This window comes from Procambarus clarkii, chromosome 19, assembly GCF_040958095.1.
Source record: "Procambarus clarkii isolate CNS0578487 chromosome 19, FALCON_Pclarkii_2.0, whole genome shotgun sequence".
In the NCBI taxonomy this organism is placed as follows: domain Eukaryota; kingdom Metazoa; phylum Arthropoda; class Malacostraca; order Decapoda; family Cambaridae; genus Procambarus; species Procambarus clarkii.
This window is the reverse complement of record NC_091168.1, coordinates 16,869,061-16,895,078: the sequence shown is the minus strand read 5'-3', so window position 1 is coordinate 16,895,078 and position 26,018 is coordinate 16,869,061. Positions and strand designations below refer to the sequence as shown.

Below are 26,018 nucleotides of genomic sequence, written 5' to 3'. Positions count from 1 at the left end.
TCATGAACAATTTCTTTAGTATATCGCCATCCATGTATTTAAATGCAATTCTGAAGTTAGAAAGCATAGCATAGGCTCCTTGCACAATATTCTTTATGTGGTCCTCAGGTGATAGTTTTCTATCTAGAACCACTCCTAGATCTCTTTCTTTATCAGAATTCTTTAAAGATTTCTCACATAATATATAGGTTGTGTGGGGTCTATGTTCTCCTATTCCACATTCCATAACATGACATTTATTAACATTAAATTCCATTTGCCAAGTGGTGCTCCATATACTTATTTTGTCCAGGTCTTCTTGAAGGGCATGACAGTCATCTAAATTTCTTATCCTTCCTATTATCTTAGCATCATCAGCAAACATGTTCATATAATTCTGTATACCAACTGGTAGATCATTTATGTACACAATAAACATCACTGGTGCAAGAACTGAACCCTGTGGTACTCCACTTGTGACATTTCTCCATTCTGATACATTGCCTCTGATTACTGCCCTCATTTTTCTATCAGTCAGAAAATTTTTCATCCATGATAGAAGCTTACCTGTCACCCCTCCAATATTTTCCAGTTTCCAGAACAACCTCTTATGTGGAACTCTGTCGAAAGCCTTTTTTAGGTCCAGATAGATGCAGTCAACCCAACCATCTCTTTCCTGTAATATCTCTGTGGCTCGATCATAGAAACTGAGTAAATTCGATACACAGGATCTTCCAGATCGAAAACCATACTGTCTGTCTGATATTATATCATTTCTCTCTAGGTGTTCTACCCATTTAGTTTTGATTAGTTTTTCCAATACTTTCACTATTACACTTGTCAATGATACAGGTCTATAATTGAGGGGGTCTTCCCTGCTGCCACTTTTGTAGATTGGAACTATGTTAGCCTGTTTCCACCCGTCTGCTACGATTCCTGTACACAGGGATGCCTGAAAGATCAGGTGAAGTGGAATGCTGAGCTCAGATGCACATTCTCTCAGAACCCATGGTGAAACGCCATCTGGGCCAGCTGCTTTGTTCTTACCGAGCTCCTTGAGCATTTTTTCCACTTCGTCTCTAGACACCTCTATGTGTTCTATGTTGTTCTCTGGAATTCTTATTGTATCTGGTTCCCTAAAGATTTCATTTTGTACAAACACACTTTGGAACTTTTCGTTTAGTGTTTCACACATTTCCTTTTCATCTTCCGTGAATCTATTTCCCATTTTCAACCTCTGAATATTATCCTTTACCTGCAATTTGTTGTTTATGAATTTATAGAATAGACCTGGTTCTGTTTTACATTTGTCCGCAATCCCTTTTTCAAAATTTCTTTCTGCCTCTCTCCTCACTGCCGTGTAGTTGTTTCTCGCATCTTTGTATCGCTGGTATGTTTGGGGGTTCGGCCTCTTCCTGTATTGATTCCATTTTTGTGTCTTTCGGTCTCTAGCCCTCTCGCAATTTCTATTGAACCAATCCTGTTTCCTAGTTCTGCATCTCTGTTTTGGTATAAATTTTTTTGTGCCTTTATCATATATTTCACAAAACTTGCCATACATCTCATTCACTTCCTTGCCTAGCATCAAGTCTGTCCAATTATACTCACTAAAAAAATTTCTAAGGTCACCATAATGTCCTCTCCTGAAGTCTGGTTTTTCAACTGCTTCAACCTCCTTATTTTCTTCCAGCTTATAACGCATTGCATACTTTATTCCCAAAAAGACATGGTCACTTTTACGTGTGTGTGTGTGTGTGTGTGTGTGTGTGTGTGTGTGTGTGTCTCTCTCTCTCTCTCTCTCTCTCTATTATATATATATATATATATATATATATATATATATATATATATATATATATATATATATATATATATATATATATATATATATATATATATATGTCGTACCTAGTAGCCAGAACGCACTTCTCAGCCTACTATGCAAGACCCGATTTGCCTAATAAGCCAAGTTTTCCTGAATTAATATATTTTCTCTAAATTTTTTCTTATGAAATGATAAAGATACCCATTTCATTATGTATGAGGTCAATTTTTTTTTATTTTAGTTAAAATTAACGTAAATATATGACCGAACCTAACCAACCCTACCTAACCTATCTTTATAGGTTAGGTTAGGTTAGGTAGCCAAAAAAGTTAGGTTAGGTTAGGTAGGTTAGGTAGTCGAAAAAACATTAATTCATGAAAACTGGGCTTATTAGGCAAATCGGGCCTTGCATAATAGTCTGAGAAGTGCGTTCTGGCTATTAGGTACGATATATATATATATATATATATATATATATATATATATATATATATATATATATATATATATATATATATATATATATATATATATATATGTCGTACCTAATAGCCAGAACTCACTTTTCAGCCTACTATTCAAGGCCCGATTTGCCTAATAAGCCAAGTTTTCCTGAATTAATATATTTACTATAATTTTTTTCTTATGAAATGATAAAGCAACCCTTTTCTCTATGTATGAGGTCAATTTTTTTTTATTGGAGTTAAAATTAACGTAGATATATGACCGAACCTAACCAACCCTACCTAACCTAACCTAACCTATATTTATAGGTAAGATTAGGTTAGGTAGCCAAAAAAAGCTAGGTTAGGTTAGGTTAGGTAGGTTAGGTAGACGAAAAAACATTAATTCATGAAAACTTGGCTTATTAGGCAAATCGGGCCTTGAATAGTAGGCAAAGAAGTGCGTTCTGGCTATTAGGTACGACATATATATATATATATATATGTATATATATATATATATATGTATATATATATATATATATATATATATATATATATATATATATATATATATATATATAAATATATATATATATATATATATATATATATAAATATATAAATATATATATATATAAATATATATATATATATATATATATATATATATATATATATATAAATATATAAATATATATATATATAAATATATATATATATATATATATATAAATATATAAATATATATATATATATATATATATATATATATATATATATATATATATATATATATATATATATATATATATATATATATATATATATATATATATATATATATATATATATATATATATATATATATATATATATATACAGTATATATATATATCGCACAGATGCCAAAGCTGGCCCCAAGTCCCAGCTGGCCCCAAGAGCGAGGCAAATGCCGAGCAGCAAGAACCTCTTCGGGAATAGTTCCCGAATGGCCCAGAGAAGATAACCCTGTCACACAGGGGCAATACTCACAGAGCGCTTAGGGAAGGAAGCTCCTAAGCACATGCAGCCCAGATACTGATAAGGAATAACTGGCCCCCTGCACAACACAAAATCACAGCAGTGAGCGCCACAAAGGCAAACACCGCCTAGGAAACCGAGGCCAGAGAAGCGTCTGTCCCGGTTGACAGTAGTTTACGAACTGGAGTGCTATACCGCTGGCCGGTGAGGTCCGAGGCCCCCCCTCCTCCTCTCGGGGAGGGGAGGGGGGCCCTTGTCCCAGTCTAATATAACATACATTAGCCCGATAAGCTCCAGGGAGCATCCGGGGCTCCCCACAGAAAACACACACCGCCTCCCGGAGGATTGGCGTAAACAGTTTCAGCAATGCTGCCAACACCCAAACAGCCAAAGCCAATGCCCAAGATGATGGCATAGCACTCAGCGCCTCCACATCCTCCACCTGCCTGTCCGAGGACAACTCAAGAAGGGAAAAAAAAGCACAAGATCGATTCCAGATGCCCGCGAGCGCAAAGATCTTTAGCAACCAAGGCAGCCGAAAGGAAGGGGGACCTAAGCATGCAACTGGAACAAGCCAAACTCACGAAGGTGTAAAGGCACACATTGAGGTGCTGAAAATCGTCCCTCCCCCCCCCCCCCCCCAAGTAAACTTGCAACACACTATTACCTCCCCCCATTCCAGCGTGCGGGTATGACATAAACTGCCATGCCAGCCAGGAAGACGCCAGAACCTGATAACAAACCCTGCCCTGACTAAAACCTTCAGACGTTTGGGAGCCGGCAGCAGGGCAAAAAGAACAGGGCGAACCATGCCAACCGGGAAAGGACTCAAGGGCACGGATGGAACCAAGGTCAAAACAACCAATGCCCCCCCAAGTCCGGGTCCTAAAACCAAAACGAAGCAGCCCCGGGGCACTCGAGCAGATGACCAACTAAGTGTGTTGAAACAACAAAAACCTACTATGCAATGTGACAGCCGCTTGACCCCTAAGATCTTCCGAAGAAGAATGGGTAAAATGGAGAACGAGCGGGGAACAAGTTTCGCATGACTCCGGGTCGAAGGTGTCAGCGACCCAACAAGCAGCATGATGGAGGCAAAACAGATGATCATCACCCTGATACAAGGGCAACAAACAACCATCAAACTCGCATAAGGTGAGGCAGGTGGGACTGAAGACATATTCATAGTAACCCAAGCCCTGATAGGGGTTTCCAGGGCCTGAAGGGTGATGTATCCCTACGGGAAGCCCAGGCACTGGTGCTGCAAAACCGGCTAAACCCCATCAATTACCAGGCAAGCTGACCCCTGTGAAGGGTCCAATCTAAGGGAGGGCTCAGAGGAGGACCACCTAAAGGAATCTAGGCATACCTAATCAGAAGCCAGGCAGTCCTCCACCAGGCAGAAAAGAACTTGAAAAGAAATGAAACAAAAAACCCAAAAGTGCACCACAACAACAGGAGGCTGGAGAGAAACACGGCTGCCATTAGGTATGCGAGCTGTGCAGCATCGTGCACCCCAACCAGCAACAAACACCAACCACTCCCTACCCAGGGCCAAATGAAAGTACCAAGATCCCTGCTGACCCAAATGGCGAGGTCAATGCCAGGTGACAGCCAAAAGCATAGGGAAGATAACCCTGAGACTCAAGGAAAGTATTTACAGGGAGCCTAGGGAAGAGAACCCTAAGTGCATGCAGCCTGAAGTACAGCTTTCTCCTGGCCACCACACCACCCACACAGCAGGCACAACCACAGAGGAAAAATTCTGACAGAAGATTGAGGCCAGAAGTAACGTCAGCCCCAGTCGGGTTCAGTCGACGAACTGGTGGGGGAGCACCCGGGTCGGGTGAACAAGGCTTCCCTCTCTCCCTCCCGGGGGAGGGGAGGGGGAGGTCAGTTTCATAACATTTTAGTTGTTGCATTTTCTTCTTGGGGAGGGGGGGTGTTCTTGGGCTCGGTTCAGTCTTGAGGTTGAAATTTTCTACCAGTTAGGATTTGTTTTGGGATGCCTACCTTTTTGGGTTCCTAGCTTACCCTGGTTGATGGCAGATATAAATATACTCTCAAAGAGTGGAGTTTTTTTAGGCCATTGCTCCCTGCGCCTCTCTGAGGGAGCCAGGTTCTAGCTTGTGGTTCCCAGTGATCATCTAGAACGGAGTACCCTGTAGTTGTCTAGTCATCTAGAACGTCTGTCTGGGAATACCCAACACAAGTTTCAATCCTCATCCCAGCTTCCATAGATTTTCTCATTATTTTTTTTATTATTATCATTCATACAAGATCATTCATGTGGTGTAAATCAGTGGACTCCCACACTTACTTAGGGTGACTTTAGCTATGGTGAAATAACATTTTAATGGTAAAACTCTGTGAACTTGACCACAAAGATGATACATCCTATCATCCAGAACTCTAGGTCATCTGCAATAGGGCTCCAGAATACAAAGCCAGTTTCATATGAAGCTGCCACTTGCCAACATTCCTGAAGAGTGCAAGAGCAAACAGGCAGTATTTGAGAGGAGAATAAGGAGTGCTCCCTAAGAACACCTGTAAGAATATGTTCACTTCCCTCAATTAAGCATTCATGTACGACAAAACCCATATCCAAACCCCCAAGGAAAAGAGGGGGTTATCAGCCAGCCAGGATGAATCCAGGACCCTCATACTGTAGCCAATAAGCCGAGGTAGACCCGTACTCAAATGAGGCCGGGTCCATCGACAAAGAAGTGAAGTCTGAATCCCGCAAGAAGTATAGAAACAGGTCCATACATGCCACAGATGGCGCAAGGCAGAACGATGAGAACCTAAGAAATGAGATTAGTCCAAAACATTGAATGGCTCATGGAACTGAACCCTCAGGAAAGCAACCAAGTAATCTAGCTCATACATCAAAAGGGAATATGAAAATTTTTCCACCTGGAGCCAAAATACTCTCGGCCAAAGGAACCAAAGTAAAAGAGTTGAAGGGGCACCCACAGACCCTCCTCTTAGGCTCCCTCCCAGCCCCCTAAAGCCAGCATGATGGTGCTAAGGCAGATCTGTATTCCATAACCAGTGCCTGGGACAGAAAGGCATCATTCTAAGGACGACGACTAGAGCAGGTGAGTGGTTGCGAAAAGCAAAGGCTTTGTGTCCCCAGCAGGAAGGAATCACTCAACTGCCTCCGCTATTGAATTGGATGGCTGGGGCTATACCCCGGAGATGGCTGACCTACACCCCGAGCCAAGCCCTGCCCCAACTCTTGAAACCCTTGGATGCTTCCGAGTTGGAACCAGGGGAAGGAAAGGGGAGGGGAGACCAGAAACAAGGTGAACTATGCTTGCAGGGGAAGGAAGAGGTGCTGATGTACCTCAGGAGGTTCACCAACACCTCCAAAATCTGTGTCCTTAAACATCACAGAAGCCAATTCTGGGACATCCGAAGGAGTACCATGCTACGAACCGTGAGTATGGGAAAAACAAGCCCGTAAGGTTGAATCTTGGTAAGATTCTTGATGTGAAGCTGGGTCATAATATGGAAGACCCAACATGCACATATGTTACAGGACTCCTGGTCAAAGGTGTCACCGACCTAACAGACAGTATGGCAGAGGTACCAAGGACTGACCTTGTAGCCAGCTATGAGCTGGGGGTTCTGGGCCATGTTTTGGTGGTCATTATTACAGTACTAAAGGAGTTCAAGCTAGTTTAGAGTGAACCATTTGTTTTGATCAAATACTTCGCAGAGCCATTTGGCTGTATCGATGCTACTTTTCCTATGAACCTTCCTTGTTGTCTGTGAAGTTTTGCCAACTTTCTGGAAGCTTTCATGGTGAAGGTGGTGATAATCATTCCCTGCTTTCTGCACATCTGTAAGGGAAACCAGGTTCTGGCTCTGGTCTCTGGTAACACAAACATAACTCCTGTGATTGATGTAACCCAGTAGCAGGGAGCCAGCAAGGGGCTCCTTCCATAAACCCTATTTAGTATGACATTAACAGAAATGACCAAACATGAAATTCATTGAGTTTAAATACAAAATATTTAAAAATCTAAATTAAAAATTGTAGTTCCTATTCTGTTTTAGTATTTAATAATTGAGAAAACAACGTCTACAACTTACTGAATACATCAGTTTCATCCACAATTTCCTCTTGAATTAGCTCCTCTATGACATCTTCTAGAGTAACAAGGCCCAATACCTCATAAAATGGATCGCAGTCACCCTCATTGTTAACTTGATGAACAAAAGCCATATGACCCTTTGCACCTATGAAGGAAAAAAATAAAGGTCAACCACATCAAATTAGCATATCCTGATGTCATTTTCATTAGTAATTACCACTAAACAAGTACAGTATATTAAATCTTATTAATTTAACTGATATTGTATTAAATTTAATTTGCTAATTTTTTTAGAGCAATTTAAATATGCATTCTCAAATCCTATAAATCACAACCCCTTTTAACATGCAATTTCAAGAAAACCAAAACTTACCAGTTCCTTCATTAGTCACTTTTATCAAACATGTTCTCTCAGTCAGTCCTATTAAATATTTTCCATTCCAGTAACAATATAGGTTACCCTTTATACATGCACCAATATACAATAGCTCATCTTTAATGACCTCAGTTTCTAATTTATATAACTAGTTCCATACAAAGCAAACCTTTTGCCTAGCACACATGACTTCAATACCCTACGGCAAAGTTCTGTTAATTCCTATCCTTTCTGATAGCCATTTACAATCCACTCTCAAAAACCTGGACTTTACATGTAATGCATTTTTGTAATCAATGAACCAAACCATCCCACCAACTATTTCCTCCAAAATTCAGATGTATCACAAATATAAAATCTAGATTCTAGAAATGGGATGTTATCAAATCGGTATCGTCAGTTCATTATGTAAAATAATTTTCATCCAATCATTTTCCCAAATTGTGCTTATTCATAACCCGCTTTATTCATAAATATTATTTAAAATAATGCATTTATATTTTATAGATGTTTTCTTTTACTGTACTATAAAATGAACAAGTGTGAAAATGTTTGACATCCAAACCCATTTTGAAAAACACATACTAACAATGTGATTTCTTTGTGTCCAAGTGCAGTCTGACCTCATTACTCAAACATTTTCACTGGCTTTTATATGGCTATTATTATTATTTACAAATTAAAACCATGTTGTCTAGTTTGGCTGCATTAAACAAGGGTAAATGGGACTTCTTTACTAAGGACAGGAAAGCCGAGTCCTTGGTAAAGAGATTTCCTGAGGAGGAAATGCGATAGTGGCTGGGAGGCAAGCAGCTGACAAAGGATTATATCATTGGTACTACTGCCGGTTCCACCATTATAAAGCAAAAGATCATGGAGTTTTATGTAAATGGGAGAAGATTGGTGTTAATAGTAACAGTAATGCTGTATACTGAACATTCCTAAGTACTGTAATAGGATTGTGATGATACTGTTTTGCAGTGGCTAATGCAGCACTGGCTGTTGGTGTAGCTGTTACAGTCTATAGCTGAAAGAATGCCATGAACGACAGGCAGTGTAAACGTCATGGTCAGTTCAGTCTTAACCTGCCTTGAGGTTACCTTGTGGTGATTCCATGGATCAATGTCCCATTGGCCCAGTCTCTGATCAGGACCCCGTGACCCTCCATGTCAGGCTCCGGGGCCGAGTCATCCTCCATAGCTGCGGCCTCACAAGAAAAAGACAGGGCAGCCGGAATCGCAGGAAGAGGATGGGCCCAGTGGTCAGACCCCTGGAACTACGGTTGGAGGAACCGACTCAAATGCCTCAAATGTCTTGTTTGAGAAGCAAACAACCTAATGGGCTGCAGCAACCTAAACCTATCCTGGAATGCACGAGCAGCCTGCACCCTAATAGTATCATCAGATTGGGTGAACTGAGTCACATACAAGCAACAAAGCTCGCAGGACTCGGGGTCGAATGTGTCGCCGACCCAACATGCAGCATGACAGAGGTAAAAACAATGAGCGTCGCCCGGAGACAAGGGGACAGAGCAACCTTCAAATTCGCAAAAAGCGAGAGGAGACTCAGGGATCACATCCATTGGACCAGAGCACCCCGCGGGGTTTCCCAGGGTCCCCTACACTGGGTCTGCTAAGGGTAATCCCAAGCAGGGTACTGCTAACCGGCACCCAAGCTACCAACCAACACTGCTAATGCTGAACCCTCGGGAAGTGTCCACTCACGAGGGCGAAGCAGGGGGTACCACCAAACACAAACAACCCTAATATAAAGGGGGAGGGACACCAAGGCAGAATCCCCCCACCCCCTTCCCAGCAGGCAAAAAGAAAAAGAAAAAAACCTCACAAGAGGACAGCGTACCCAGAGGGAACAGAGTCGGCCACTGTTATAGGTGAAAGCTAGCTATGTAGTACCCCCACCCCCTACCAGTGCAAAAAACCAGCGTTGAATGTAATGAAACGCCATTTTCTGGGTGAGTCCCGGAGGCTTCCCAGAGCTATCCCAGGCTGATATGCTAATATCAGACTTTGGCATCAGTCATGTGTATGGAGTTCTTAGGCCTACCGGGGACCACGGCCAGAACCGGGCCCCCTCAGAGAGGCAAGGGGAGCAATGGCCTATAGAAGCCCCCGTGTGGTTGGAAGCATTCTATGTCTGCCATCGACTGGAACAGGCACCCAGAAAGGTAAGCGCCTCAAAACAAACCCCAATTCTGGTTAAAATTGCTACCAAAAACCGAACTAGTGGATAGAACTCCCCAACCGAAAACAAGCAAACTAGTGTGACGTCACACACCTCCGCACCGCTGTCTGCGCAGCTCCCCCCCTCCCCGGGAGGGGGAAGGGGGAGCCCCAAACCTCCCGCGCCAGCTACCCACACCTCAGTTCTTGAGGCTGGATGTCAAAAACGCGAAAAACCGCCAACCGGAGGGAGGGAGGGATGCCGGGGAGCCTCCGGGACTCACCCAGAAAATGGCGTTTCATTACATTCAACGCTGGTTTTCTGGGGGGAGCCCCGTCGGCTCCCCGGAGCTAACTACCCACAGACAGAAAAAAAGAGGGACTTACCCGGGAGGCGGTCGTCGCTCACTCCTCAACTCGAAGCCGAGACAACTGGCTGCAACCGCCGACCCAAAGCAACACAGGCCCGATGAGGCTCAGGGACATTCACAAGGTAACGAGCAGCCAGGACCCTGTTCGACCGCCAAAATCCCCGCGCCCGAAAATCAGACCAAGACATATTCCCAAAGACGGCAGCAAGAGCCGCGAACTTACGAACGTCATGGGCACGGGGATAGACCGCAGGCTGGCTGGACTTAATAACCCTGCGGACGACCTGAGAGACCCGAACCCGCGAATAGGGAAGAAGGGAAACCGGATCAACCCACAGCGCGTCCCCGGACACAGAAGCTGTGGCGCGCAAATAACGGCGAAGCGCCGCAACCGGACACAAAACATGATGCACCCCCGGCCTGACCAACCAAGCATCAACCACCCATGGACCCCTCCGGAACGCAGCAGTCTCATTCTTCGCCAGAAAAGAAGGAGACGGCTGCAAACGAACAAAACAATCACCACGACCAAAAGAGCAGAAACCCCAGCGCCGGAGGAGAGCATGAAGCTCCCCTATCCGACCCCTAGAGGCCAAAGCCAACAAGAAAAGTGCCTTGGAAAAACAATCCTGGACCGAAGGGGCCACAACGAAATGAGGAGACGAAAGGAAAGCAAGCACTCTGTCCAAAGACCAGGACAGCTCAGGCGACGCATGAGCAGGCCGGAGGTGAAACAATGCACGAGACAGCTTGCGAAACGGCGCAGACGTAACATCGATACCGAAAGTAAGCTGAAGCGGCTCCGCCAGCGACGCATGATACGAAGCGACAGTGTTAGGCATAAGATGACGGTCCTGAAACAACCACAAGAGGAAGGACAAGACCACCCGAACAGACAAGGAACTATCTTGAGGAACTAACACGACGAAGACGCAAAAAGAAACGGAAGGACCGCCAGGAAACTTCATACTGCCGCCGAGAAGAAGCCCTCAGGTGGGACACCAACAAGGAGGCCACCTGATCACCATAGAGATGATGATAGACTCGAGTCAAAAAAACCATACGAGAAGACTCGAGGAGAAGATCGAACCAGCCACGTGACGTACCGGCCCGATCTGCTGAAAGAGGCGGAGCCGCGGGAAAACCCTCGGGTTCGGACACCGAGCAACCAGCGCCTGAAACCAAGGCTGGGCCGGCCACCAAGGGGCCAGAAGGACAACTCTCCCCTGGTAAGTCTCTAAGCGAGTCAGGACCTGGAGCAACAGCCGAACCGGGGGAAAGAGGTACAGGAACCCCCACCTCGACCAGTCTAGCCGAAAGGCATCGACCCCGACGGCCTCGCGATTGGGGAAGGGCGCCGCATAAATGGGAAGACGCCGCGACCACGCCGACGCGAAGAGGTTCACTTTGGGGCGCCCGAATGTCTGGCAAAGCCAACGGAAGGACTCGTCGTCGACCGTCCACTTCGTGGAGAGGGGAATGAAGCGAGACAGGGCGTCGGCCAAGACGTTGGACACACCCCATACGTGAACCGCCAGGAGAGCCAAACCCCGAGAACTCAGCAGACAAGTCACCCGAAGCGACCAACCCCAAAGAGACAAGGACCGCATCGAACCCCCGCAGTTCAGGCAATGAACCACTGGAGAGCAGTCCGAATGGAGCCGAATCGTCGATCCGCGTGCCACCCGAATCCTCCCCAGAGCAAACCACACTGCCGCGAACTCCCGCACCGTGCTGTGAGCTCGACGGAAGGACGGATCCCAACGCCCCTGGCCGGCCTGGTGAGCACTGGTCACAAAACCCCAGCCGAGAGACGACGCATCCGTGTACACATCGAGCGAGGGCTCGGGTAGGCGCCAAGGCACTGAACCCCGAAAAACCCAAAGAGGAAGCCGGTGACGCAGCAACCGACGCAAGGCCCCCGGGGGTCGAACTCTGCGATCGCGAGAGAGGCGGAAGGGGGAACCCCGAAGGAACCAGAACAGCCGTCGAAGCCAAACCCGACCCGGCGGGTAGACCACCATCGCGAAGTTCAGGCTCCCGCACAGCCCCTTGAGCAACTGCCGGGTGACCCGAGGGCCCTCCAGAAACAGACGAAGGCGGGACCGCAGCCGCAGGAGAGACTCCGGAGGGAGAGACAAGGAGGCGGTTCAAGAGTCCCAAACGAGACCCAGCCAAGTCCGAACCTGAGAGGGAACCAGATGGGACTTCCTCCAATTCACCAAGAACCTGAACTCGGCGAGCTGGGAAAGAACCAAATCCCTGGCTAGCAAGCAAGCTGACTGGCTGGGAGCCCAAACCAGCCAGTCGTCGAGGTAGGCCAACACCCGAACACCTAGGAGACGCAAACGAGCCACCACAACCCGTGTAAGGCGCGTGAACACGCGAGGTACCAGGTTCAACCCGAACGGGAGACAACGAAAGCGGTAACTCAGATGCCCCACAACAAAACCGAGCCAGTCCCTGAACCGCGGATGAATCGGGACATGCCAATAAGCGTCCCGGAGGTCCAGGGACACCATCCAAGCTCCCGGCTCCAAGAGGAGCCGAACCTGAGACAGCGTAGTCATCCGAAAGTAGGGGCAATGAACCCAGGGGTTCAGACAGGACAAGTCCAGAATGAACCGCAGGTCCGCGCAGTCCCGTTTCGGAACCGGAAACAGACGGGAAACCCATCTGAGGGACGACGTCGTTTCGACGATGCCCAAGCGTACCCACTCCAAGACGACGCGACAAAGCGCAGGGGAAGAAACCTGCCCTGCCAGCCCCGACCCCCCAAAGGGGGGAGGGGCCACCCAACGCCACCGCAGGCCGCGAGACACGACCCGAAAGGCCCACGAATCGTGTTACCAGGCGCGGGCGAACAGTGCAAGCCGCCCCCCCATCGCCCCGTCAAGGGGGCAAACCGCGAAAGGGCCGGCGACCCTTACGAGACCCAGAACCCCACACAGCGCGAACACCGCGCCGACCAGACGAGGGAGGGTCCACAGGAGGAGCCAAACCCGAACCTGACACCAGAGGCCTACCACGACAAGAGGAACCCCGAGCCCTGGCACGACCTTTCCGGGAAGACCCACCCCGGGACCCCCGGAAAACCAACAAGTCCGACATCGGACGACAAGCCGCCGACGCAGCCTGAATAAACTGCGCCACGGCCGACTCCTCAAATAGAAGAGGACAAAAAGGTAAAGAACGCCTAAGAGCCAGAGCCCAAGCAGATTCCAAAGAGGAACCCAGCACCACCTGCCGACACGCGAGACGGGAAGCATAAAACAGGGAAACCGCATCCCGCAAAATCGGCATGAACAGCTTCAACAAGGCAGCCGACGAACGCACAGCCGACGAACGCGCAGCCGAGGACAAGGTGCCAGACCCCGGGACGGACCCAAGCGTCCCCACATCCTCCACGAGCCAATCCGAGGACAGCTCCAGGAGGGAAAAGAACCACAAGGCCGAAGTCAAAAGGCCCCGGGCGTGCAAGTCCTCCGCAACAAGCGCCGCCGAAAGGGAGGGAACCTGCACATAGAGCTCAATAACGCCCACATTGCGGGGAAGGGCAGGGTCAAACAAGCACTCATTCAGGTACTCAAGTTCGCCCCCCAGGAAAACCTGGAGCACCGTGGAAGCTTCCCGCCACTCCAGCGTGCGGGAACGACAGAAGGAATGCCAGGAATCCAGACCAAACAAGGGGCAGTCTGCTAGCCAGGACGACTCCGGAACCTCGTAACGGAGCCAGAAAGGGAACGAAGTCCCAAACCTGAACGTGGACGGATCCATGTCCGAGGCATAATCCGGGTCACGCAGGAGGTAAGCTGCAAAGGCCGCTCGCACCACACCAGGTTGGATGCGATAAGCCGAAAACCTCCGGAAGGACGGAACCGACGTACCCGGGGGAACACGGAAACGAACCCGGGGAGGGGCCGACACCAAATCCAACTCGTACGCAGAAGGGGGAAAAGAAAACCCCACTCCTTGTAACAATAAGCCCCGCTCAGAGGGAAGAAAAACCCAGGCGGGGTCCAGCGGGGCCCAAGGCCCCCAAGTCAGCCCCTCCCCAGCCTCGAGGTCCTTCACCACAGGACCCGAGGCCGAGTCCTCTCCCCAAGCCCCGACCCCACAAGACAAGGAAGGAGCAGCCGGAAAAGCTGGAGGAAGGGGGGCCCACTGGTCAGACCCTGAAGCTTCGGCCGGGAGACAAGACTCGAATGCCTCTGCATTCGAGGGGTGCCCGGAAGGGGCACCCCCCGAAGCTGCCCGAGTCTCGAGATCAAGTAACCCCTGCTCAGACACCGAAACCCTCAGACGCTTCGGGGCAGGAAGCAGGGGGGGGGGGGACCAGAACGAACAGAAGGGGAAGGACGAGGAGGTGCGGACTGAACCAGGATCGAAGCGACCCCCACCCCCAAGTCCGGGTCTCGAAAAGCAAAGCGGGGCAGCCCTGGGGCATCCGGGTGAGCAACCAACCGAGCGCGTTGCAACAGACGAAACCTAGACTGCAACGCACGCGCCGCCTGTACCCGAATAGAATCATCAGGGGATTGGGTAAATTGAGTCACAAGCAAGCAGCAACACTCACAGGACTCAGGGTCGAAAGTATCACCGACCCAACAAGCAGCGTGGCAGAGGCAAAAACAATGAGGGTCACCCTGAGACAAGGGGACCGAGGAACCCTCAAACTCGCACACAGCGAGTGGGGACTCCGGGGAAACATCCATCGGACCCACGCGCCCCCTAGGGGATTCCCAGGGTCCTGAGCGTTTATAAATAAATAATAAATAAATAAATGTTTATTTAGGTAAGGTACATACATCCAAGAAATTTTTACAAAGATTGGTGGACTTATAGATAGAGCTAGTACATACAATGCCTAAAGCCACTATTATGCAAAGCGTTTCGGGCATGAAAAACTTAAATGACTAAAGCTTAATACTAATTGAGCATAAAGAGTAAAATGAAAACATGAAATGAAAACATAGCTGAAAAAGCAGCACAAATACAATTCTGTCGACAAACAGCGCTTTTTAAAAAAAAACAGACATTGGTTGACAATAGAGGGGTAAGGTAGGTTACAGGGAATTTATTAGGTATAGCTTCGTTTTTATCTTAAACTGGTTGAGAGAGGTACAGTCTTTAACATGATTGGGAAGGTCATTCCACATTCTGGGTCCCTTGATTTGTAGAGCATTTCTAGTTTGATTGAGTCGTACTCTAGGAATATCAAAACTGTATTTATTTCTGGTGTGGTGCTCATGGGTTCTGTTACAACCTTCTATGAAGCTTTTGAGGTCAGGATTGGCATTACAGTTTAGCGTTTTATATATGTATAATAAACATAAGAGAATGTGCAGTGACTTAATGTCTAACATATTCAGAGATTTGAGTAGGGGTACCGAGTGATGTCTGGGGCCAGAGTTGGATATTGTCCTAATAGCAGCTTTGTGTTGAGTAATTAGAGAACGTAAATGATTTTGGGTAGTAGAGCACCAAGCACAAATACCATAGTTGAGATATGGATAGATAAGGGAGTAATAGAGAGTCACCAGGGCAGGGCGGGGTACATAATATCTGATCTTAGAAAGAATGCCAACAGTTTTTGAAACTTTTTTTGATATATTTAGAATGTGTCCCTGGAAATTCAGCTTGTGGTCAATGAGAATGCCAAGGAATTTGCCATCTAATTTGTTACAAATTTGGGTATTGTTTATTTTGAGATTTATTTGATTAGAGGATTTATTGCCAAACAGAATATAGAAAGTTTTGTCAATGTTAAGGGCGAGTTTGTTGGCAGTTAGCCAAAGATGGACTTTATTTAGCTCAGTATTTACTGTGGCATTTAGAGCAAGGGGGTCAGGACTGGAGTAAATGAAGGTTGTGTCGTCAGCAAATAGAATTGGTTTGAGGTGTTGGGAGGCATTTGGAAGGTCATTAATGTAGATGAGAAAGAGGAGAGGGCCAAGTATGCTGCCCTAAGGAACACCAATGTTGATGGGTAGGGTGGGAGAAATTGAATTATTCACAGAAACATACTGGAGCCTGTCAGTAAGGTAGGATCTGAGGTATTGCAGGGAGTGTCCTCTGACTCCATAATGATATAATTTAAGAAGAAGGTTTTGGTGGTTGACAGTGTCAAAAGCTTTACGCAGGTCCACAAATAACCCAACAGGGAACTCATTTTTATCAAGAGCTGTATGAATCGAGTTAAGCATACTAATAAGTGCATCGTTAGTGCTTTTTTTGGGTCTGAAGCCATATTGGCAAGGGCTAAGTATATTGTGTTTGGCTAGATACGAGTAAAGCTGCTTATAGATTAGTTTTTCAAAAATTGTTGACAAGTTTGGCAGGATTGATATAGGTCTGTAGTTGTTAACATCCGTGAGATCACCACATTTGTGGACAGGCGTTACTCTCGCTTTTTTTAGAATATCTGGAAAGGTTTGGAGTTCAAGTGACTTGTTGAAGAGCAATGCAGATCTTTAGCAGGGGCAAAAGATCTGGAGGCTTTTTTGTAAATTAAAGTTGGTATCTCCTCAAGGGCACTAGACTTGGTTTTAAGGGAAAGGATTATCTCATTGACGTCAGTGGAATTAATAGGCTTTACGTACAGAGACTGTGGATAGTTACCTGTAAGATAGTCCTTGATGTCAGTACTGGAAGATGGAATATCATTTGCAAGGGATGACCCAATGGAAGAGAAGAACCTATTGAACTCAATAGCAGAATCAGAGGCTGAAAGCTGACCATTGTTATTGGACAGGAGTGTTGGTTTGTTATTTAAAGTCTTCTTCGATCCCAATATTTGTCAAAATTGTGCTCCAAGTTTTTTTAATGTTGCTCTTTATTTGGGTAAACTTATCTTCGTAGTATTTAGTTTTGGTTCGTCTAATTATCTTAGATAGCAATAATGAGTAATTCTTTGAGAATTCTTTGGAGACAATCCCTAACCTATACTACTTCTCAAGGTCATGTTTTTTATTAATGGATTTAAGTATTCCCTTTGTAAGCCAGGGATTGTTAAGCCTTTTGGTTGTGACTTGTTTTGTAAGCATAGGACAGTGGGTGTTATAAAGGCTAAGAGTTTTTTGAAGAAAAGATTGCACTGCTAGGTTGATGTCCCCTATGTTACCTAACTCGGACTCCCAGTTGACATTATCAGCAGCAGTTATAAAATTGTCTATAGCAGTTTCATTGTGCAGTCTAAAACTTAACTCTCTTGACTCTAGTGGTTTGCTAATGTTAGTTAAGAGAAATGTAGGGTAATGGTCTGTAGTGCTATCGGTGATTATACCTGAAGTAAGCGGAGAGGTTATGTTTGTCCAGATGTGATCTAGAGTCGTGGCAGTGCTATCAGTGATTCTAGTAGGTCTAGTGATTAAGGGTATGAGGAAGCAGGAATACATACAGTTGAGGAAGCTAACAGCAGTAGGGTGTTCAGGCTCGCAGAGGTCAATATTAAAGTCCCCTGTGATAATTAGATGGTTTTTGTTCAGTCTGTTATCAAGTATTAGATTTCTAAGGTTTGAGATGAATTCGGACACATCAGTGTTAGGAATTCTATAGACTGCACCCACAGACAGGACAGACTCGGCACCCTTGACTCTGAAGCTGGCGAAGATATACTCCCCATAGCAGTCTCTAGTTCTAATTTCTTTTAAGCATGTTAGTTCTTGGTGGTAGTAAAGAGCAGTGCCACCACCTCTCTGAAGTTGATGACAGTTGTGAATTGCCGAGTAGTTAGGCATGTTAAAGAGTTGAGTAGTATCCTCTTTCAACCATGTTTCAGTAAGTATAATAAAAGAGAATTTGTTGTCAATAGTTTCAATCAAGGCACTAACATCATCGAAGTGTTTACCTAGGGATCTAACGTTCAAGTTGATTACAGAGATATTGTGATTATGAGTTAATACATTCTTTACATCATGTGCTGCAAAATATCTGCAATTTAGATCATTAAAGTGATGATTGTCATAGATAGTGGATAAGAGGTTTAGTTCTGGGTCTATACTTGTCTGCATAAAAAAGCTGGTTGCAGGAAAACTAAGCAAGAAAGGCAAATTACAAAGTAGAATTAAGCTATAAAAGGGGGAAAAATTTATAAACAATAATATACAAAAAAAACACAATATGAACAACAAAAGAAAAAAATGAGGTAGCTTACAAGGGGCTTACAGGGGTACAATGGAGTAAGGGAGTATGGCGAGGCTAGGCAACCTAGGTAATAAATGAAATTAAAGAAAAAACAAACATGGACTATACAAAACAAAAGATATAGAAATACAAAACAAAGATATAAACAAGACTATACAATACAAAAACAAATTGAGCAAAAAAAAGAAAAAATGAGGTAGATTGCTTACAAGTACTCTCAGGTACACTGTAAGTAACAATTTGCAATTTGAGATACAGGCAAAGCCAGGGGTACAATGGAGCAAGGGAGTGTGGCGAGGCTAGGCAACTTAGGTAATAAATGAAATCAAAGAAAAGTTGAATAATAAACATAGGCAAATTTAAGCTAATGATTATTAACCATAAATAGTTCAGTTATGACTGTGTAATTAATAAGACCTGAAGAAATATTAATGCACTCAATTAATTAAGTTCAGTAAATGACTAGTGAAGAGTAAGTTAAAAATTAAGTCAAAAAATGAAACAAGGAGACTTAGGATACCTAGCCCCACTAGTTGACAAGGGGGTTAATTAAGTTAATTCATTGAGAGTGATAATATGGTGAGCCAAACCACATTGGGAGAGGAAAGTATTGAGGTTCTCTTCATTAGCAATTGTAAACATTTTGCCCTCTGCGGTCTTTCTCACCTTTATCAATCCATCTCTAACGAAGCACTGATGAATCGCATCTGGGTTTTGTTGACGGATTTGACGCAGGCTTCACGTTTACTTTAAGAGGACTCGCGCTCAGGTAGTCCCAGGCAGGGTGCTGCAAACCGGCACCCAAAACTACCAAGCAAACTTCTAAAGCTGAACCCCAGGGACGTGTACACTCACGGGGACCTAGCAGGGGGCGCCACCGAGGAGAACCGTGGAAGGGCAAAAACAAACTGAATAAAATTACAGAACCCCCCACCAGGCAAAAACAAAAAGAAAAACAAAACCCCGCAAGAGGACAGCGAACCCCAAGGAACAGAGCCGACCGCGATGTCAGGAAATACAAGCTGAGCAGCACCCTGCACCCCTATCCGTGCAAACTGCCTCTTACCTGCCGGTTACAAGGGAGAACAGAACACCCAAGAGCCCAACAGGCGGCCGTAAAACCGAAAGGTAAAACGGACCAGCAGAGGCAGACCCCGAGGAGCCTGTGGAAGGTGGCCCCAAGCCCCAAGGGCAGTACTTACAGGGCACCTAGGGAAGGCAGCCCTAGGCGCATGCAGCCCGAGTACTGAAGATAACTCCTGGCTCTCGCACCCACAAAACCAACACCACAAGCAAAGCACAGTGCAGTAGCGACACCGGAGCCAGAGCACACGACCATCGCCTATAGCATCAGCCTCAAGAACTGAGGTGTGGGTAGCCAGCGCGGGGGGTCTGGGGCTCCCCCTTCCCCCTCCCGGGGAGGGGGGAGCTGCGCAGACAGCGGCGCGGAGGTGTGTGACGTCACACTAGTTTGCTTGTTTTCGGTTGGGGAGTTCTATCCACTAGTTCGGTTTTTGGTAGCAATTTTAGCCAGAATAGGGGTTTGTTTTGAGGCGCTTACCTTTCTGGGTGCCTGTTCCAGTAGATGGCAGACATAGAATGCTTCCAACCACACGGGGGCTTCTATAGGCCATTGCTCCCCTTGCCTCTCTGAGGGGGCCCGGTTCTGGCCGTGGTCCCCGGTAGGCCTAAGAACTCCATACACATGACTGATGCCAAAGTCTGACATTAGCATATCAGCCTGGGATAGCTACGGGGAGCTGACGGGGCTCCCCTCAGAAAACTACCACTTACCCCAAGGCAAACAAGGGAAGAATCCCCCAAAACACACGGGGCGGTCAAGCGCCAAGCAGCGAAAGACCAACAGAGGTACACCCAAGGTGACTTGTGGAAGGTAACCCCAAGCCCCTACTGCGGTACTTACAGGGCACTTGGGGAAGGGAGCCCTGAGCGCATGCAGCCCGAGTCCCTGTGAATATTTCTCCCAGCTCACACACCACCGAGGAAAAGTACTGAACCCAGGCACAGCACAAAGAGAATTTGGAGCTGGAGCCACAACGACTTAGTCTTAATCCCCATCTGCCGAAGAACTGAAGGTGTGGGTCTGGGGCTTCCCCAGGGAGAGGGGAGCTGCGCAGACATGCGGTGCAGCTCGTGTGACGTCATGCTTGTTTGCTCGTTTTCCCTTGAGGGAGTTCTGTCCACTTGTTTCGTTATTTTCATTGATTTCACCAGAATAGTTGGGCGCTTACCTGTCTGGGTGCCTGTCCCGGTCGATGGTGCATATACAGTAGAATGTTCCAAAATCACATTTGCATTTCTATAGGCCATTGCTCCTAGTGCCTCTCTGAGGGGGCCAGGTTCTGGCTGTGGTTCCCGGTAGGCCTAGAACTCCACCCACATCGACTGATGCCAAAAGTTAGGACTATCCCTATCAGCCTGGATAGCTCTGGGGAGCCGTAGGGGCCCCCCTAGAAAGAGCTTTGTTAACTAAACAGACCCTCTGGAAACAGTATAAATCCACAATGAATATCACAGATTATGAAATACAGTATGTAAAATGGCATTAAATTGAGCCACCAAGGAAATCATATAAGCCAAAAGAAACTACAAAAGAAAATTTGCCCAAAACAAAGTTAGATCGAAAATCATTCTGACTATATACAAAAGACTAAACCTAAGAACTAAGTAGGACCCCTAAAAGATGAGACTAACCAAGTAATACTGGACGATGAAAGGGCAACACTTTGAATGAATACTTTGCAACAGTGTTTCGCGACACAGGATAGCAAATTCCGCCCAACCGACGAGCTCTGCATACAGGGAAGTGTTATTCCAGACAAGGTTGATAATTTATATTGCTGGCCAGTAATTATAGCTAATTAGTTGTTTCGGTTATAATAGAGGCAAACCCACACAACTGGGTAAGCCTCATTCCAATTATTAATCTCCTTGAATGTGCTATGTCTTGGAATCAGTTTATTCCTAGTCAATTCTCCCGGCAGGTGCAACTGAAGAGAAGAGAAGACGCCGTATTGACCTGTAGTTCTAGAAGAATCTTTAAGTCGCCATTACATTGTCTACCTATGAGGTATCCTGACTGTGACTAAAGGACAACAAGAGCTTCTTACCAGGCCGTTACGATATTTGAGCCAAGCTGATAATCATTTACACTAATATGTAGAATACCAACCACATAGTTTTGTTAACCATCTTAACACTGTCATGCAACTGGGACACAGTCCGCGTCCATAATTTTTCTCACGGATCTTCGTTGGTGACGCCGGTCACTTCCCAAATTGAAATATTAGTTAAAATTCTAGGGCCAGATTCATGAAGCAGTTATGCAAACACTTACGAACCTGTTCATCTTTTCTCAATCTTTGGCAGCTTTGTTTACAATTATTAAACATTTAATGAGCTCCGAAGCACCAGGAGGCTGTTTATAACAATAACAACTGTTGATAAGTTTTCATGCTTGTAAACTGTTTAAAAGTCGTCAAAGATCAAGGAAAGATGTACACGTTCGTAAGTATTTGCATAACTGCTTCGTGAATCTGACCCCTAATTTTTATCCGTTCATTCTGGGAATAGTTTCAAAATGAGTGCCAATATCTTCCTATTTTCTTCCATATGTCACATGGCATCTTGGTTCGGCATCCCATGTGGTTGACCTATTATTTGTGTGACCGAGCATGTGACTGCTGCGCCCTCCTCTAGTGTCCAAAACTTGCGCACGTCCCAGCTATTATCCTCAGTTATATTTGTTCCTGCATCTTTAACACTTTTGCTCTCCGATGAGGCCTATTATCGTCATAAGCTTTTCTCCTTAACCCCTTAACTGCATTGCCTCCAAATATGACACCCCCACAGTGCGCAAGAAATAAATTCTTTTGATTTTTTTAAAGTGTCAAAAACCCTTCCCTCAGTATTGTTATGTTAAAAAAAATTGAAATTGTACTTACTTTGGCTGCTATGGGGTCCATAAGTTGGAGCGTGACATCATCATTCCCCGTTCACCCGTGACGTACGCTCCCAGGGCGGGGCGTGTGAGTTACCGCGAATATATTTTTGTTCATTTTTTGCACACAGTTCCAAATCTATTTTATTTGTTTTTACGTGCTAATCCTATGTATAATGAACACGTACACTATATTATGGCAGTAAAACATCCGTACTGTCCGAAGACACTGTGTTACGTGCATGACACTTGTGTACACATATGCTGCAAATATTTACTATGTATCATGCTAATTTATGTATATATACAATCTATTTACACACTATCACACACTATATACATTCACCATCAACACACTCAGAACACCTCGAGTGAGAGCAGCCACACCCAGCCAGACTTCCTCACTCCAACATCCTACTCGCCAACATTGCTCCTCCCACCATTCTGTTATTCTTATTACACTAATTACACATGTTATATAAACCTATCTACATGTTTCATTTACCAGAACTATGCAAGTAAGCCGGTATTGCATCCAAACAGTACAGTTGCCACCATACACTGCATGAAAAATCACACAGCAGACGACACTACGATTACTACGTAACCTCCCTCACCAAAATAGCTCCTCTCAACATTCTCCTGTTGCTATTATTACAATATATACACACTGTATATACACATGTACATATGTGTTGCCCATAGCAACACATATGTACACACACACACACAGAGGCTACCTCAATTCTCTCCCTCCCTCCCTCACCAAAATTCCTCCTTCCACAATACTACGCACAATGCTAATTATAACCACAATCCTGCTATTATCACAATTCTGGTCACTAATTCCTGTAAATGAATAATTGACCATACGTTTATTTTGAAAAGGAACCTAAGAAATCATTTGAAGATTCCTAGATGGACAAAATAATGCTGTGGTGCTGTGGCTAGCGCTGTGAACATCGTGAACAGCATTGAATCACTGATATTTGAACATTGTACCCAGGACTTATCACACTCAGGCTCTTCTATAACACTATCATGGCTAAATAATACAAGTTATATATATATTTTGACATTATTAGACGATGCTGTGGTCACATGCTGAACAGCAGTGCTGTGCGCTCATGATGCGAGCGCCAGCCTTGGTTGCTCACACACTACTGAGGCTCCCACACCCGGGAATGTGGACCACGATTTTTTTTAAAGATGGCGTCTGTTTACAAGAGCCCTGAGGAAGCTGATGTGAACCCCATGTAGCCGCGGGAGTTTTGAATGGAACGTGAAAAATACAAATACCCGGAGGCGCGTTGCGCAAACGAGACGTGAGCCTGCAGGCGCGTTGCGCAGTTTAAGGGTTAATGGCGCATTGCGCAGTTTAACCCTTCAATTGCGCATCGCATCATATGATGCTTTGACCGACTTGCAGTAAATTGCGCATCGCGTCATGTGATGCTTTGGAGTACTACGCAAGATTTAAACGGCCCGCGGATACACAGGGTTCACCACACCTTCATCAGGGCTCTTGTAAACAGACGCCATTTTTTTAAAAAATCATGGGCCAAACTCCCAGGTGTTAGGGGCCTCAGTATTGAGTGAGCTACCAAGCCTGATGCACGCAGCATGAGCTCACAGCACTGCTGTTCAGCTTGTGACCACAGCATCGCCTAAAAATGCCATAATATACTTGTTCATGCTATTATGTAGCGATGATATTATTACAGAAGACCCCTGACTGTGATAAAACTGACCAGGGTTCTGATAATAGCAGGATTGTGGTGATATTTGGCGCTGTGCACCATGGAGGGAGGAGTAATGCTGTGGGAGGGAGGGTGGTGGCATTGTCTTTTGAGTGTGTGTGGCCACCTTTTATTGACTGCACTCACCATACCAGCTTAGTGGTTCGCTATGGTGAACACAAATGTAGATACTTATATATAACGTGTGTATAGTGTGAGATAACAGCGAGAGTAGGAGGTTAGGAGCCGCCATTTTGGTGAGGGAGGAGCGTCGTCTGCAGGATTTATCATGTTGTTTACTGATGACCACGATGGTCTTTGGGCACCATACCAGTTTACTTGTACAAGTATGGTGAATAAAACAGGTAGATATTTATATATAATGTGTGTATATAGCGTAATAACACCACAAACAGTATTGTTGTAGGAGAAATATTAGTGCGTCTGGCCTTGAGGGCGGCCGCCACCAGCTGACTGTGTGAGTAGCTAAGTCTCTGTGCCTTTACTCACCATACAAGCTTAGATGTACAGTTATGGTGGACAAAACATTTAAATACTTATATATAACGTCTGTATATAAAAGCAAAAACAGTATGGTAGGTGGAGAATGGTGGCAAGTCAGGTGAGGTGAGGGAGGGAGTGGCAGCCAGTGGCAGCCAGTCACTGCCTGCCACTGCCACTCAGCATACAAACTTAGTGGTTTGTCATGGTGAACAAAACATGCAGATACTTATATATAACCTGTGTATATAGTGTAATAACCGACAAAGTATTTGTTCAATGTTTGATGAACATAATTGAATCAACAATATGCACACCATATTTTTGAGTACAGCGATGATTCACTCATTTTATTATATAAATATATCACACTACTCACTATTGAATAATATTACAGCAAAAAAACTACGAAAAATCAATCAGAGACATTGAAATAATTAGGTAATTATCTCTTTGTGGAAACTCTGGCCTGACAGCTGGCGATCAACAGACCACCTGGGACGCACGCTCAGTCAGCGCCTGATTTTTGTCACACTTCCCCGCCCTATAGTGGGCAATATATGCCACTTATGATTTTTTTTATTATTTTTCCCGTGATCAGTGAACACAAATTAATAGGTTAGGAAGAAAAAATAATTTTTTTTTTTTTTTTTGGTATGCGCCTGTGGGTGTCAAATGGTATATAGCTATGCGCCATTTAAGGGTTAAGGGTTAATCACCGTGCTGCGCCGAGTTTATTGTGAAATTCCCCCGGTGCGCATGAAATAAAGTGTTCCCAAAAAATTATTTTTTCTTTGTAAAATGATAAATTCCCTTCCCAGAACATGTCTATGTAAAAATAAATACCAAGTTCCACTTACTTTGGCTGTGAAGACGTGGACAAGGTGTGCTGTGATGTCATCAGAGCCTGGTCGCCCGTGCATGAATCGCCCAGACACGGTCGTGTGGGCCATTCAAGCACCGGGTGTTGCCACAAATATATTTTCAATTATTTGTTCTATGTATTTCCAATGCGGTTTTATTTGGGTTTTTTTATCGTATATGATGCATATTTGTGTCCTTTACCATATGTATACAATAGAATGTTCATAATATTCCATGGTACTGTGATACATGTGTCAGTAATGTGTCCACAATAAATGTTTATTGTCGCAATATTACCTGTTAAAACTTCATTAAAATTACAATATGTACAGTTTCACATACTATTTACATAGTAACACACTGTATTACACACTCAGTACTTCAGAAGTGAGTAATAATCAACGAAATAGTCCATGGTGCACAGCACGACTTCGCTCAAGTTGCACTAAGTACAGATAAATTTTCGCTTCCTGTTTCTTCATTCTGTGTGCTTGCAAATAACACACTC

General features: G+C 45.1%; 1 protein-coding gene across 2 annotated transcripts in view; it reads right to left on the bottom strand.

The window, feature by feature from the left end:
• Nucleotides 1–26,018, bottom strand: part of uex (metal transporter uex) — a 674,542-nt gene that overhangs the window by 197,510 nt on the left and 451,014 nt on the right. For both annotated transcript variants that reach the window (XR_006772789.2, XM_045741424.2), the window contains exon 9: nt 7,372–7,518. Coding sequence is in view for 1 of the 2 variants with exons in the window: in XM_045741424.2 (XP_045597380.1) it covers nt 7,372–7,518 (147 nt within the window). In the remaining variant the exon portion in view is untranslated. The remainder of the gene's footprint in view (nt 1–7,371; nt 7,519–26,018) is intronic.